We start from the raw sequence: 13,771 nt of genomic DNA on the forward strand, positions 1-13,771 counted from the left end.
GTTCAACCCAAGACGAGCGCGCATCTACCCTGCATAGACTAGCCTAACTTGTTATCTCTTGGTAGCAGGATCAGTTAAGCGTTTTCCATCTCAGACAGAGAGAGCACGCCACGGTGAAGTCCAGCCATCTCAAAGGAAGTTTCCACGCACGCTTTAGATGAGCAATCTTTGGGCTACTTTTTGTCGTTTATCTTCTGAATCTTCTGACATTAAACTTTTCTTGAGATGGCTGTCAAAAACTTCACTCATAACCCTAATATGCAATGATTATATTGTGGTTGTCCTATTCACCCCTTTACATGAAGAAATATCACATCAACATAAAACAACAAAACAGTTGCTAACCAGCTATGCTCACATAGCATACCCTACCTAATGAATGCCTCTTTCACAAGGGGGATTGCGGAAGTCTTCAAACATCGCAGGCATTTTGAGAGTTTTATCTATTCATTTGTCTGAGGTTAAAATGTGAGTATTTCTTTATTCTTTAATGACCACCTATAAGCGTCAGAACTAGGCCTACAACGCATCCGACACATGAAGTCATGAAATATGGGTTAAAGCACGTTTTCAATAAAAAAGCTTAGAATGGAAAAAAATAGGGAAATACTTACTCCGCGTCCCATTTTGAAATGCAAAAGTCTGTACAAGACCTCACAAATGTGCCGATTACTGTTTCCTGGACCGCCAATTAAAATCTGACAAAAATGAAGTTTTAAAAAACCCTGGATGCGTCCTGGCCACACGCGTCACACCCGGACACGCATCCAAGCTCCTTGGCCGTCACAAGGTCCCAATTCTTATATACAGTGTGTCTTTTACTCGTGACGTCTACTGCCTTTGCCATGGTAACATAGAAGTAAGGGGCGGGGTCTTATTGAAAGATTTACAGTAATCACATATTAAAATGCCCTCCTCGCTTAACAGTTTAACATCTAATTAAGTTAGATATTAAATTGGAAAGCAACTGGTCCTGGCCTTAAATTCAGATTTTATTATGCAAGGTTTCCCTTAGCCCACACAGTACACTGTCAGACAATACACATCATCAGGAAAACATATTCTGAGCTTTCTAATTCTCTGACTTAATTGAAAGGATATAAATAGTTTGATGATGTAGGCTATACTTCAGTCTATTTCAAGTATTTCAACTGGTCACTCGTAACTACTATTGAACCAGATTTACAGCAGTGTGTTGCCTATTTATTAACTTTGGTTGCTATTCTTAAAGGCCTATCTTGAAATCATGTGGGAAGCCTGCAAATCGTTATTCCCACATTAGCTTTATTTGTTGTTGCTTTAAATCATTTTTAGTTGTCATCAATTAATATTACATCTCATTATGAGTAACGAAATGGGCAGAGATGTTGAATGTTTTGACAAGAGGCTCCGGAGTAAATTCCTGGAGTTATGCACACCACGAAAGACAAGGTTGTTGATATCAGTTGTGGATATTCTGATAGAGATGTTGGGCTCTATAAAATAATGTAATATTAGGTCCCCTAATTATGATAACAATGGTCATTATGAACTATGATAGCCGTGTGTCAGTGCAGGGCCTTTGGAACCGTATGTAAGTCTACTGTCTCTTAAATGGCAGCCGTAGGCTACAGTCACTATCCAAACAGTGGTTTCATGCAACATGCTGTTTTATTGAAATCTTGTAATGCAAGTTGTTAGGTGGATATGCAACAAGACCCATGGCTAAAACTGAACACTGACCACTGGACAACTGTACATGTGCATGTCTGTTTGTGTGCATGTGCACATGTGCATATGTGTGTTGAAGTTTGTCTTCAAAGTGAGAGCTAAAAATATCTTGGATTTTATTTACATGCTGCTGCCTCGATCCTATAAATGTGTTTCCATGGAAACTGTCATGTTCCAACCCTCTCTGTGTAAATGAAGAAGACACTCCAGAACCAGTGCAGTGCCCCCTGTTGGACAACCATGCTACAACGCCTAGTGCCATGGACACGAAAAACATGTACATTTGGACTGATGTTCAAATGCTTTAGGAGTTATTTTTTGTTTGTTTGTTATTCATTTTTTATTACATTTGTTTATTCAATGATACATATAGATTTTTTGTTGTTAATTTTATTTTACTTTTCTTTTTAGGTAGGCCTAATCATCTCATTAAAACTATTTTTTTATTCATTACTAGGTTTATTTGTTCAATTTGTATCCCTCTTAACAGTGCATTAATGACTTGTAAATATCTGAGATAGCATTAGAAAGGGAAGTCATTTAATTAAGTTTGTATTTGAATGATTTAATCTAATCAACGTTTAGATTAATCTAAACAAAGGACTCTTGAGTGGGTCAGTGATTAATGTCCAATACAGAAAATACTAGATGTTGTTCTACGGGAAAAAATGTAACCACGTTATTTAAATAAGATTAAGAGGAACCCTATCTTTCCTCTTGAGACATGGACATTGTGTTTTTATAACAAAGAGAGTGAAGGATGTTGCACTATCTCCTTTTTTCTTGAAAGCCATAGTATGACCATGGGTGATGGTATTACCAAAGATTCTACAACAATCCACTCTAAGATCTTTGTTATTACAATGCCTAAATATGTTCAGTGATCATGACAGTCCAACAGTTTCTTCCCTCATGAAAAGCATTTGGAAGAAATATTGATTATATTGATTGATTCTGACATTAAGTGACAACACTTGTATGAAAAATGTCAGACACATAGATTTCAGTTGGAGTGATATTTTATTTTAAGTTATAAGCAACGTCATCTCAACATTTTACACTTATTTTGAATACAAAATGCATCTGCATCAAGTAGGATACACATGAGAGATGCATGTGAGTGTGTGAGGTGGTGTACACTGGTATGCACACTAATAGTATGTTTCCATTTCCACCCAGCCTGACAGACAAAGAAAAGATTCTAATTACTAATCACAAAACAAAAATCCAACATAGAATCTTCACTCTGAATCCAATTTACCATATTCAATTGTATGCAATTCAGTTCAACTAAATTTAACTACAGTCTGCTAAAGTTTCACATTGATTCAAATTAATTTCAGCGATGAGGTGAAATGTTTACACAATTGAGTTTGACATGAAGAGAATATCTTACCTCCTGGGTTTCTCCGCAGGAGATATCTTCTGGCCTCATCATAAAGGAAGATGAGTAGGGAATAGGGGAATGCACAGAACCACCATAAAGGCCTAAACACACAGGAAAAGATATAACATTAGACATTTCACATACCGGTTACTATAGATTAATGTTCTCTGTTTAGGTTTTGCATTCTGTAATGATTAGCTGGGATGCAGAGTGACATTCTAACATAATATTGATCTTAGAAATATTTGTGTGCCATGAAAACAGAGATAGCACCATTTTATCACACTCTTAGCTTGACCTCATTACCATGAAAAGATTACCAATTGTACAAACATGATGTTCATGGAATGGTTGAACACGCAGGGCCGGTTCTCCCTATACACACTACACAAGTTGCGAAGGGCCCCGCAAGTTAATGAGGGCCCTCTCCCCCGTCTCCCTTTGAGCCAAGCTAGCGACAGGTATACAGTTATACACAATGTATGTGTCTCATACATTAAGAAGATGATCATGAAACTGAATTACCATTCAGAGCATGAAAAACGGAAGAAGAAACTTCACGTTCAGCCTAACATATGTGATGAAACTAGTCGTATTTCAACAGAAACATGCAAGGACCCTAATCAGTGATTTCACTCTTCCCATACATTTTTCAAACAAGTAAATGGTTTTACAATATTTCAGTCAAGCTTTAGTTGGTTTAGATACAACTGAATGTATGGAAAATAGAAAGTAGCCTAATGCATTACTAATGCAATGCACTTTGATTTGCATACTGGACAATAGATGCACTGCACATGGCAAATTAGGCCTATATGAAGTATTAAAATGATTGTTTAAATAGTCTATGTTTGAAAAATATTGAAGGGAATCAGGGGGAGCCAGTCCAGTAGCTTATGTCTGGCAAGTACTACAGACACAGGTGAAGAGTCAGCCTCAGCCAGGAGCCTATTTAGGCACAACCATGTACAGCAAGCATCAAAAGCAAACAGTTCAAACACTAATAAAAGAACTGGACTGAGCTGTGAAGGTGATTTACACACAATTATGTTTATTTCTCCTAGTCCTTTATGGGGCAAAACACTATATTTGGTAATTTCCGTAGACATCCAAAATTGGGTGGGATGATTGTATTATAATATATTTGTATTATTATTATACAGCTAAATCCTCATTATGCATCTGCTGTCAAAATTTTTTTCTGCACTGTATGTTGTTTCATTCAGGGTTCGTTACAGTTAAATCTTCCCGAATAATGAATAGTAGATGTGAAGAACATGCTCAGTGAACTTACTTGAGGGGGAACATTCTGAGAGCAATGTCCATGCCTGGGCAATATGACAGGAAAGCAGCCAGGGCTGTCTCCTCAAACAGGCCGAAGATGAGGATTTTATTTCTGTGGACGATGGAAATGGAATCGTGTGAACACACAAGAACTGAATGTCCAAAGTGGTCCCTCTGCTATCACTGAGGTCAGGTGAAGGGATATATTTACATTTACATTTAACCGACACTTATATTCAAAGCGACCTGTCAAGTATATTACAAGGGCCATTCTTCCCAGAACATTGCTGGAAATGGGGAATTGAACCCACAACCTGTCAGGCTACTGCATGCTATATGTCCTACACAACTGAATGCTAACACCCACACGTCCCTCTTCATTTTAACTTACGTCATTCCTTGCTGAAGGATGGAGTTTCTTCTCGTTTTGCAGATTATAAGATCAGCCCACTGCACAACCACAATACTGGCAAAGAACGCTGTGTGACATGTAAACTCCACTATTTTTCTTTGTTCGTAAGTCTGCAAGAAGAAGCCGGAAATGAGAGATCGGAAACAGTTAAATACTGTATCTTCCACTTTTCAATATGCTTCTCTTTAATTCAGTACACTTTATTTCTCTTAAGTTACATTGCAGACCACTGAAACACTTACCCACTGCTGACCATAACTGTCTTCAACTTCATTGTTGGCTTTATCATCCCAACTCTCACGTATTCCTATGAGAAATGAGGGCAGGAATCCATTTTCAGCCAGGATTACGAAGTAGGTGAAGAATCCTGCTGTGGCCTGCATCATACCTTGGAATAGAAGACAAACATTTAATTTAGAGAAATGCACATGCGTCTATGGCTGGATTATTTCTTCTGTGCTTTTTTGACTGTGTTGTCCGAAGTGGTCTGTCAGTAGTGTGGTGGTGTTGCAGTGTGATCTTACCGATCTGCCCATAGGCAATACTGATAAGCCTCTCGTTCACCAGCTTGTCTGTCTTTGGGTTTCTGGGCTGTCTCTTCATGATGTCGCTTTCAGCTTTTTCGTAAGCCAGGGAGATAGCAGGAACCTGAAATATAGACCAGGCAATTAAAACCTCAACCAACAGTGTTCAGAGACCAGACTGTGCCTCCCTTAACCCCCCACCCTCTCCAGACACACACATTCACTCTCACACACACACACACAAGCTTGCGTATGCACGCACGCACACACACACACACACACACACACACACACACACACACACACACACACACACACACACACACACATTAAGTTTGCAGCCAAAACATTTTCAGCCAAATTTCTGCAAAAGTTTAGCAGTGAAGTTGTAAGACGTATCATATGGAGAAATGTTAGACTTATTAATTTTATTTGCATTCACTAACTAACAAGAGTCTCTTGTCCGAGACTCACAGTACACTGATGCTAGCTTTACAATGACAAACAAAGCTAGAGCAACAATAATTCTTATCACACTATCAACAATGTCTGACCAGTGCGTAGTCAAATAAATATCTCTACCATGTCAGTGCCCAGGTCAATACAGAGGATGGTGACTGTGCCCAGAGGCAGTGGGATGTTGGCGAGGATGAAGAGGAGGAAAGGTGAAATCTCTGGGATGTTACTGGTCAGAGTGTAGGCGATGGACTTCTTCAAGTTGTCAAAGATCAGACGACCTGAAGAAAACAACAAACCCAGTGGTCAGAAAGATCCAAGCATGGTGATGAATTATTTGTATTTGCCTTTAAGGAGTACAACATACCTTCTTCAACTCCTGTAACAATGGAGGCGAAGTTATCATCTAGAAGGATCATGTCAGCAGCCTGCTTAGAGACGTCAGATCCGGCGATACCCATAGCAACACCAATGTCAGCCTTCTTCAGGGCAGGAGAGTCGTTGACGCCATCACCGGTTACAGCCACAATGGCACCCTGTAGAGCAAAAGAACAGTATTAATCTCCATAACGAAAGAACAGTATTAATCTCCATAACGGCCAATTTCATAAGGGAAAAGAGCAAAAAACTAAATAGATACCATATAAGGAAACTACTATGCCATCTGTAATAATTGCCAAGTTGCTGAAAGACATTTAATTTGATTTTTGCATTACCTGTCGCTGGCAGCCCTCAACAATGATGAGTTTCTGCTGTGGAGAGGTTCTGGCAAACACAATCTCAGTGTGGTACCTCAGGATGTCATCCAGAAATTCAGGTGCCATGTCCTTCAGTTCATTACCATGGACGACACAAGCCTTGGCATCTCTGAGGGTATATAAAGAGTATTGTGGTTGAACTTTTCAATGGTATTTAAGTTGAGCAGGACAAAACAAATGCATGAGTATCTTAATTCACAATCCAAAAATGATCATACCTTGGGTTGACCTCATCAACAGGGATGTTCAGGCGAGTGGCAATGTCCTCCACAGTCTCATTTCCTTCAGAGATGATACCCACACCTTTGGCAATGGCCTTGGCAGTGATAGGATGATCGCCAGTCACCATGATAACCTACAATGGAAAAACAAAACCAGCCAAATTACTCAAGCATGACATTCAAGGGGGCAAGTGTAACAAGTATGGGGAAAATGTGGGTAACATATCACTCTACCTTGATGCCAGCGCTCCTGCATTTGCCCACAGCATCAGGCACAGCAGCACGAGGTGGGTCAATCATGGACATGAGGCCGACAAAACACAGCTTTTCAGTAGGGAAGTTCACTTCCTCAGTATCAAACTGAAATCCATCAGGGAACTGGTCGTCGGGCAGGTTGTAATGGCAAAAACCTGACCACAAATGGTTGTGTAAAATCATGTCATGTTTGCAGTCACACATTTTTCAAGTTAATTTTTCTTTACACTGTTAGGGTCGTTTCATAGTCTACACAAGCAATGCGGACGCAGTTTGAAATGCAAAGTTTCCACACATATTGAAGAGCACCCCCATAGCCTAAGCAAGCTATGCAAACGATGCACCCCTGTGGGAAACGCATGACATGGCACTCATGCTTGCGTCGCATGGCAAAATATTTTGCTGCGCAATTATTGTAAATTCGCAAATGGTGTCTCCTTGCATAGCTCCATACATTCACATCTGCGTAGCTTGAAACAGCCCTCTATCTAAGTTCAAGTGACTTCTTACCGAGCACTCTTTCTCCTAGACCTCCAAGTTCAACATAGGCATTCTGGAAGGCATCCTTCATCTCGTCATCCAGGGGCTGTTCTTTGCCCTGAAGCACGATGGATGAGCAGCGGTCCAGGATCCTCTCTGGGGCTCCCTTCATCACCAACAGGTGCTTTGTCTCTCCAGGGGTGACGTTTTTGTGGATGGATACCTTTTTAAAAAGCAGTTAGTAATTAGTGGCTAGCATTTAGCCAATTGTTGAGGTGACTTAAAAGTAGTACTGACTAGTTTTATTTATTTATTTATTTTTTATTTTGGACAATTGACATATATAGTAGCCCACCTGGTATTTGTTGGTGGAGTTGAAGGGGATCTCAGAAAGCTTCTGGTACTTCTCACGCATCTCTTTCACCGGGCCACAGCACAGCTCAATGCACTTCAGCAGGGCAGACTCAGAGGCGTCTCCAGCTGTGTCTCTCTGTGGAAGATAGAGGCAATTAGAATGACTTAATTTTTCGAGGTTTCGGCCTGTGGGTTGATATCCTCAGACATGAACTAGCCATGGACTAAATAGTATTTTTATATTGTATCTGCAATACAATTAAATCCAGACCAGGGGCATATCTTGTCTGAGAAAGTGACTTCTTCAAATGTATCAGTAACAACTTTTTGTTTTAGAGAGTGAAAAAGGTTGAGATCATTATACGATTTCTTAATGAATAGAAGACCAAAGCATTTAAACCTTCTTTTGTTATTTTTCACAATTAAGTATTTTATGACCACACTTATTCATACCATGCTTAGCAATCAATGATCACATCCAAAATGTACATTAAACAATCTTCTTAAAGGGGTAATGCATTGGAACATCCACTATTCTTACACCCCAAACAGTAAAATGTACAAGTTGAAATACTGCTCTGCACACCTTGAGGATGGGGACATTCTGCTGATCTGCCAGGAAGACAGCGCGGTTGCACAGACCAGCCACGCGTGCCAGGGAGTTCCAGGTTGCTGATGAGCGGTCAAAAGCGGTTCCTGTCTGGTTCTCGGTGGTGTCGGCTTCATGGATCTGGTTGTCGAACCACATGTGGGCCACCGTCATGCGGTTTTGGGTCAGAGTTCCGGTCTTGTCAGAGCAGATGGTGGAGGTAGAGCCCAGAGTCTCCACAGCTTCCAGGTTCTTCACCAGGCAGTTCTTCTTGGCCATGCGCTTGGCAGTCAGGGTCAGACACACCTGAATGACATTAAACAGGTCATGATCACACCATCCTAGAGGACATTGCAGGTTACTATCCAGACCTTGATGTTTCACGTAAGGATTACAGGGGTCAAGGAGTGATGTTATGATTCAAGTTGTCTTGGACGCAGCCGTACGTCACCCTTCCATTGACTGTATTTAACACAGTGCTACATGTGGTACACAGTGGTATTATTTGGTCAAGAAGTGTCTGCTAAATGTAATGTAATATTACAAGAGAACTGGCCTGACGCTAGCTGGTTTGATTGCTAAATTTATTTTATTTATTTATGTATTTTATTTATTTATGTATTTTATTTATTTATTAATTTATTTATTCATTTACTGAAATGCAATGAACGTTTTTCATACTTCTAAAATACAAACTTTCAGGGTACAAGACAACACCTCAAGAGGATCTTTAAGAATATATCTGTTGAAAGAATTGTTTGCCTGAGGTAGTCTTAAAACTCTGAAGCCATGAGTCTGTGTAATGTCATGCCTTACCCCTCCATCCACCCCCATCCCAACACAGACACTGATTTACTCACAGTGACAGTAGCCAGCAGTCCTTCTGGCACGTTAGCGACAATGATACCGATGAGGAAGATGACGGCCTCAAGCACACCATATCCGAGGACGAGAGAGAGGATGAAGAAAGAGACTCCCAGGAAGACAGCCACGCCGGTGATGATGTGAATGAAGTGCTCAATCTCTCTGGCAATTGGGGTTTGCCCTCCATCCAGACTGGAGGCAAGAGTGGCAATCCGACCCATGACAGTGCGGTCACCAGTGTTGATCACAATTCCTCTGGCAGTGCCTGGGAAAATATGAGTCGGATATAAGTCAAAATGTAGGGATCAGATGTGCATCAGATGTGCATATGCAGATTTTCATCTTTAGAAATGTAAGATCAACAATGTCTATCTGATTTTTGTTTCACCAAACCTTTTAAACCAAATACTCAGTATAGTGCATTCCTATACCAAGGCTAAACAGTCCCCTGTATGTCACGCTATATAGCCTTATACCAAGTTTCATGAAAATCAACCTAGTAGCTTGTGCATATAATCCACCTAACAAACCAACCAAACCGACATGGGTGAAAGCATTACTTTTGCCAAGATATGGTGATTTGACGATTTGGTGCAAAATAACAGTATCATATTGTTTATGTGGATAGAATAGGAACCTTCCTTTAATAGAATTGTAATTATGTTGTGTTAATTTTAATATTTTGGTATGTGTGTACCTTCAACACAGTTGGTGGAGAAGAACACAATGTTCCTGGTCTCCAGAGGGTTGTCGTTGGAGAAGTCAGGGGTACGACTCTGAGGCTCGGATTCTCCTGTGAGGGAGGAGTTGTCCACCTGACCAAGCAGAAGAGAGAGAGATTGAGCACAGGAGAGAGAACCGTATCGTCTGCATTTTTTTTTTTAAAGTGCATAGATGATATTTAGTCAGCTCCAAAAGCACCTTGCAGCCATGAGCAGAGATGATACGCAGGTCAGCAGGGATTCTGTCTCCACCTTTCACCTCCACCAGATCTCCAGCCACCACCTCCACAGCATCGATGCTCTTTTTCTCTCCGTCACGCACAACCAGAGCTTGCTGTGTTGAGTGGACAACACGTTAATATCACAGACTGTCAAAGGTTGTACGCATGATAAGAAAAAAAGGTATTTTTATGTACCTGAGGGACCAGGTTCTTAAAGGACTCCATAATCTTTGAACTCTTGGCTTCTTGAAAGTAGGAGAAACAGCCAGTGATGATGACGACAGCAGATAGCACAACACCCAAGTACAGCTATGTGGAGAATGTGGAAAGTTGGCAATGAACACTTAAGTCAGTGGTCTTAATAATAATAAAAGTCATTGGAATAAAGGATTTGATATTACAGTATTTGCACTCATGCATGATTTTGGTTTTATGCAGGTCAAAATCCTTACATTATCATTTGCTGGTTCATCTTCTGAGGCAGCCTGAATACCGTAAGCCAGGAAGCAGAGGATGGCTCCAATCCACAGCAGAGTGGAGAACCCACCAAAGAGCTGCTTGCAGAACTTCACCCATTCTGGGGTGGTGGGTGGTGGGGTCAGAGAATTGGGACCATCACGATCAAGGACCTCTTTTGCACGAGTGGAGGTCAGACCCTGGTGGTAATATAAAGGTACAGCAGCATTCACACAAGTCAATGAACATTCTTAGTGCCAATAAGGAAAGCAGCCAATAAGTGATTACTGTTACTTAAATAGCAAATTGTTATACTATAATTTCAATACCAACGGAAATATACAATACAACTTATATATAATACTATGTAAATATATAGAATGTCAATATATACCAAAACATATTATATATTGCTGTTTAAGAATGTGGGGGAGAGATAATGAAAGATAACAGTAAATGTCTGTAGTCTGTACTACAGCACTGCCATGCTGTTTCTTTGGCAGCAGACAGTCTTTGTCTATTATACCTAACATTATTGTTATCCCTTTTCTAAGAATACATACACAAGGTATAATTGTCTTATGTACTTATTTTTCCACCTCTGAATCAATATGAAAAACATTAACTTCCTGTAGTCATATTCAACACTGACTACCTTTGTCCAAAGTTCAAACTTCAGCTTCCTTGAGATGATTTAACCTGATAAAAGCAAGGCACGGCCTCAGGATACCTTGCTACTTGCTGAGATTTTGACAAGTACACTGTGTAGCAGTTCCACTGATACAAATGAGCCATTGTGAGTTTGACTGTGAGAATATCCACTGGCTTTGACAACATTTTTTTTCTTCTCTCAAACCAAATTTGCTCACCCTCTGCAGGTCTGTTCCATATTTGCGGTGAAGCTCATCCAAGGTCAGTTTGTGGTCATCCTGTGGGGGGAGAGGAGTGGTATTTCATTTATGCGCATGAGAGGTGTTACATTCCTTCTGCTATAAGCAGGGGATTTTCCCACAGCTGCAAAAAAACAACCAAGCCTATTTACCATCAACAAAATCACCAACAAAACAACCTTTGTGGGAAAAAATATCCCTCGAGAGCATTCCACTAGGGTTATCTAGCAGGCAACTTCCTTCATCAGTATTTTGTTGAATTAGGCCCATGACACCTTGAGAAGGACTATGGACTATGGTGTCTGGTGTCCCAGACCCACCTCCCTCCACACTCATGATGGATTACTATTGAATGGTGACAAAGTCTTTAGTCATTCCTTTTTGTTGCTGTGCATGAGCCTATCAGCAACATAACCAGACAAACCGCAATGATTTGACACACCCACAAATACCAAAACTAGCAGCTCATGCTGACTGTTCCTCGTGCCCCCTGTTCTAGCACGTGTTATTGACTGCTGTCCAACATATTTGTGTCAGTTTGCAAGAGCTCAGATTCGCTACAGTAACACAATAAAGAATTGGATGCACTGTAAAGTAGGTGAAAGGATAGATAGCAAGTAAGTTCAAGATAATTCTATTCTTGATATATGTTAATACAAAGCACTAGAAAGTTATCCAGCCTGGTTTGACATTTATGCCTGACTGCTAGTGTAGACATTCCACACAACTGCAGAAGTATTCCGGCAGTCTTCAGCCAGAGAATACTTTTTACTTTCTACTTCCTACTTCAGTACATTTCTCGCTTTGCTAGGGCTGGGGCGGTATGTTTTTTTTCTTACTGCAGTTGAAAAGAGGTATACCGCTTTAATCCACCCCCCAACCCTTCTAACACTTCCCCCTAAGCTGGCTGCGTCAGGTTGTAAAAAAGGTAGGCTATGTCACTATTAAGTTAAATTCTTAACAAACTAGAACATATTCTCTATTTCTTAGTTTCAACTTTCATAGAGTAAACATGTATGAGTCCTTTCTGGCCAAATTTCACAGCTTTCAAGTCTATCGTCTTTGTACAAATCGAGTTTGAATGGAGAGAATAGAAAAGTGTTACAATTGTGCTGGTTCTCCCCTCCTCTCGCATAGTAACGTTTCAGGTTTTGTTAGAAAACCTTGAAGAACATATGTCATAAGATGATCCCTCACATAACATCACATTACACACTATGTGCACACATGAGCAGGCCAATGTTTCATTGATTTATTTTTTTTCGGTGATGGCGGTGACAAGCTCAGTCCCACAGTAGGCTTCACTTACTCTTAGCATTTATATGTTTATCAAGGTTCAGGAATTAAACAAAGTCTGAGTGACTATGGCAGATTTTCAATGCAAGGATGTGATAGAGGGACTTACCAGATCTACTTCTTTCTTCAGGTCATCCATATTTCTCTCCTTTTTCCCTTTTTTCCCTCCATCTTCAGAGGTTGCTGCCAGCTTGTATTTGTCATTTCCCTTCTGTATCAAACACAGCAAAGTGATCATGTAGTGCTAATCATAAAAAAGAGAACTATACCAGCAAAATATCCACTGCAAAATCAGGCTTAGTCCACCAAAATGTGTGTGGATAAACCATGAGGAAATAAAGAATTCACTTACACCCAAGCCCATTTTTGCGGGCTGTTCTTGTATCTGTGCTCCAAAGATCAAAGATAAGAAAGGGCACTATCCCCAGGCACGTCCTGCTGTGTCACCCTACAGAGCCAAGTGCCCAGTGACTTATATACCACTGTCTCTGCACCTGTGGGTATGGGCGGAATTTTGGGAGGAGCACAGAGAGGAGGGGTTTGGCCTCAGACCTTTTCTTGTTGTTGATAATCATTCATTCAACCTTCATTTGTCCTTTACAAGACTTCTGAATGGTGCGTTAGCAGAAGATCATTCATTATAAACTTTAAATAAAAGTGAAGTATAAATTAGATTTATTTGATTTTGAAGAAAACTTTTGTCACACCAACTAAGTGCAATCTGTGTATGTTTAGCCATTATTGGGTTACACAATTGTTTAAAGTCAAGTGTAAATGTACAGATTTGACTCCAAAAAGTCTTGAAAGAACAAATATGTTTGCTGCTAACTAGATGAATCCCCTTTCATTTCCATTCAAATAAATTAGACTTGAATAGACTTGCCTGGTGCAG

At 40.3% G+C, this 13,771-nt stretch overlaps 1 protein-coding gene across 1 annotated transcript; it reads right to left on the reverse strand.

The window, feature by feature from the left end:
• Nucleotides 1–2,711: 2,711 nt before the first annotated feature.
• On the reverse strand, nucleotides 2,712–13,362 carry LOC121697217 (sodium/potassium-transporting ATPase subunit alpha-1-like). The gene is made up of 22 exons (XM_042078637.1): nucleotides 13,232–13,362; nucleotides 12,989–13,090; nucleotides 11,563–11,622; nucleotides 10,690–10,893; nucleotides 10,433–10,546; nucleotides 10,216–10,350; nucleotides 9,992–10,109; nucleotides 9,291–9,559; nucleotides 8,428–8,736; nucleotides 7,843–7,977; nucleotides 7,518–7,710; nucleotides 6,987–7,162; nucleotides 6,750–6,886; nucleotides 6,490–6,640; nucleotides 6,141–6,309; nucleotides 5,900–6,054; nucleotides 5,318–5,441; nucleotides 5,036–5,181; nucleotides 4,773–4,903; nucleotides 4,392–4,493; nucleotides 3,107–3,198; nucleotides 2,712–2,890 (listed from the first exon to the last, which is right to left on the reverse strand). Exons 1-22 carry the CDS (start codon nucleotides 13,241–13,243, stop codon nucleotides 2,862–2,864), a joined length of 3,063 nt encoding a protein of 1,020 aa, XP_041934571.1. The 5' UTR covers nucleotides 13,244–13,362; the 3' UTR covers nucleotides 2,712–2,861.
• Between the last annotated feature and the right edge of the window lie 409 nt (nucleotides 13,363–13,771).

This window comes from Alosa sapidissima, chromosome 22 (genome assembly GCF_018492685.1).
Source record: "Alosa sapidissima isolate fAloSap1 chromosome 22, fAloSap1.pri, whole genome shotgun sequence".
Classification (NCBI taxonomy): domain Eukaryota; kingdom Metazoa; phylum Chordata; class Actinopteri; order Clupeiformes; family Clupeidae; genus Alosa; species Alosa sapidissima.